Raw genomic sequence first — 2,443 nt, 5'->3', positions numbered from 1 at the left:
GTGGGTGTGATGCGCATGGGGAGTGTTGGGATTCAGTACAGTGGGTGTGATGCGCATGGGGAGTGTCGGGACTCAGTACAGTGGGTATCATGAGCATGGGGAGTGTCGGGATTCAGTACAGTGGGTGTGATGCGCATGGGGAGTGTCGGGATTCAGTACAGTGGGTGCGATGCGCATGGGGAGTGTTGAGATTCGGTACAGTGAGTGCGATGCGCATGGGGAGTGTTGGGATTCAGTACAGTGGGTGTGATGAGCATGGGGAGTGTCGGGATTCAGTACAGTGGGTACGATGAGCATGGGGAGTGTCGGGATTCAGTACAGTGGGTACGATGAGCATGGGGAGTGTCAGGATTCAGTATTTCGGGTGTGATGCGCATGGGGAGTGTCGGGATTCATTATTTCGGGTGTGATGAGCATGGGGAGTGTCTGGATTCAGTACAGTGGGTGTGATGAGCATGGGGAGTGTCGGGATTCAGTATTTCGGGTGTGATGAGCGTGGGGAGTGTCGGGATTCAGTACAGTGGGTGTGATGCGCATAGGGAGTGTCGGGATTCAGTATTTCGGGTGTGATGAGCATGGGGAGTGTCGGGATTCAGTACAGTGGGTGTGATGAGCATGGAGAGCGTTGGGATTCAGTTCTATTTGTCCTTTGGATCGAAATGTACTGTTGGAATCGGGAAGAAGAATCCCAACAACCAACGTTTCCCGAACACATCCTGAAGATTGACCCCCCAGGATGTGCAACGGACTGCTGGCATCCCTTTCTTCAGATGGTACCAGGTACGCCCTCGGGCTACCAGGAGGATCTGCTGGCAGCAGAAACCAGTGCAGGTCAGTCCGATCCCCAGCCAGATATACAGCATCAGGACCAGGAACAGCTGGAAAGATGGGATCATACTGAAGAAGAAGTGGAAGAAGGAGAGGGGGAGGAGGGTGAGGAATGTAAGTGGATTCTCGAAGGAGAGCTGGTATTCCACGCTCAGGTACGCTACACCGACCACCAGGGAGTAGAGACAGACGATGGAGGTGTACCATCCAAACATCAGGAAGTAACGCATATTCCTGTTCCCGATACAGTTTGCCGTGAAGAAGCAATGGTGGTCCCGCCTCAGGATGACTTTGCTGCACAACTTGCAGAAGTGGCTGCCAGGCAGCAGGGTTTTGTTGCCGTCGGCGCAGATGCTGCTGGCCTGCAGGCTCTCTGATGGGTACCACAGGATCAAGAAATAGTTGCCCAAAACGTTTGCCGACACGTAGAGAAAAAAAGTGAAGTGGCAGCCACAGTAGGACCATGGCCGGCGGAGGTCATCGTCAAAGATCGCGGGAATGAAAACAAAACTCTGCAAGATCATGGTGGTGATGGACACTCCGAGAAAGTACGATGGAGCCACCGTGTTCAAGATCTTCAGCTTCAGCATCCTGGACCATTCCTTCCTGCACAAGAAAACCAAACACAGTGAGTTGCAGCAATTGTTCCCGCTCAGTGGTGGGACAGACTGTGCAGCACATTGGGTGAAAAATTAGTGCAACGCTGATCACGGGGTGATATGACGGAAGTGTTTGAAACGATGAAAGGATGTGCCAGGGTAGACAGAAGCCGCCTGTTTCCAGTAGTTGAGGCTCCAGAACGAGGGGCCAGAGAGACAAGAATAAGGGCTGGATTTTCGGTTTGAGGATTCTGAGGGCGCGGTAGATTTTGCTGCAGGAACTGGTTAGCGACGGCAGCCAACAAATTCGGTTGCTGTGCCCTGAGAGTGGGGTGTAGCGCGAAGGGAGGTGTTCACCTCTCTCAGGTCGCTAGGCCGGCTGAGCAACTGAAAATCCCGAGCTAAAGAGCCGGCTTCGGAGTGCCGTAAGAGAGGCTTCCCTGGAAAAAACAATCGCACAACAACATTCCCAATATATTGCTCACCCCACATAAACAAAACAAAAAACACCAATCACACTTACCTCAGGGAGTCATTCCTTTCCTCACCACTGCCGGGACAGCTTTCTCGGGCGGGTTGTCTACGGGGCGCTACAGGGTCAGTGCGGAACACATTAACAGATCGGGACGATACTGGGGGCGTTGCACACCGGCAACGAATGTCCCGGCAGGGCGCTGGAAGCTGTCCACCTGCCCGGGCGCTAACCATGCCCAGACCCATTACCGGCCCTCCCGGGCACTAATACAGGCACAAACCAAAGGGAAATCCAGCCCTAAATGTAGGGGATTTACAGGCTGTGGGATTCACTTAAAGGCTCAGTGGTTGAGGCAAAAAGGATGACAACAGTTAAGTTTAAATTGGATATGTGGATGAAGCAATGTGGGGGAGAGGGGGATAAATAGAATCATAGAAATTTACAGCACAGAAGGAGGCCATTCGGCCCATCGTGTCCGCACCGGCCGACCAAAAGCTACCCAGCCTAATCCCACTTTCCAGCTCTCGGTCCGTAGCCCTGT

The 2,443-nt window shown here is 53.1% G+C and overlaps 1 protein-coding gene across 1 annotated transcript; it reads right to left on the bottom strand.

Moving 5' to 3' along the window:
- Positions 1 to 638: 638 nt before the first annotated feature.
- On the bottom strand, positions 639 to 1,418 carry zdhhc22 (zinc finger DHHC-type palmitoyltransferase 22). Its single transcript, XM_070871365.1, has one exon. The coding sequence runs from the start codon at positions 1,416 to 1,418 to the stop codon at positions 639 to 641; it is 780 nt and encodes a 259-aa protein (XP_070727466.1).
- Between the last annotated feature and the right edge of the window lie 1,025 nt (positions 1,419 to 2,443).

Source organism: Pristiophorus japonicus, unplaced genomic scaffold, assembly GCF_044704955.1.
Source record: "Pristiophorus japonicus isolate sPriJap1 unplaced genomic scaffold, sPriJap1.hap1 HAP1_SCAFFOLD_246, whole genome shotgun sequence".
In the NCBI taxonomy this organism is placed as follows: domain Eukaryota; kingdom Metazoa; phylum Chordata; class Chondrichthyes; family Pristiophoridae; genus Pristiophorus; species Pristiophorus japonicus.
Note: the sequence above shows the minus strand (reverse complement) of the source record. Positions and strands in the feature narration are given on the sequence as shown.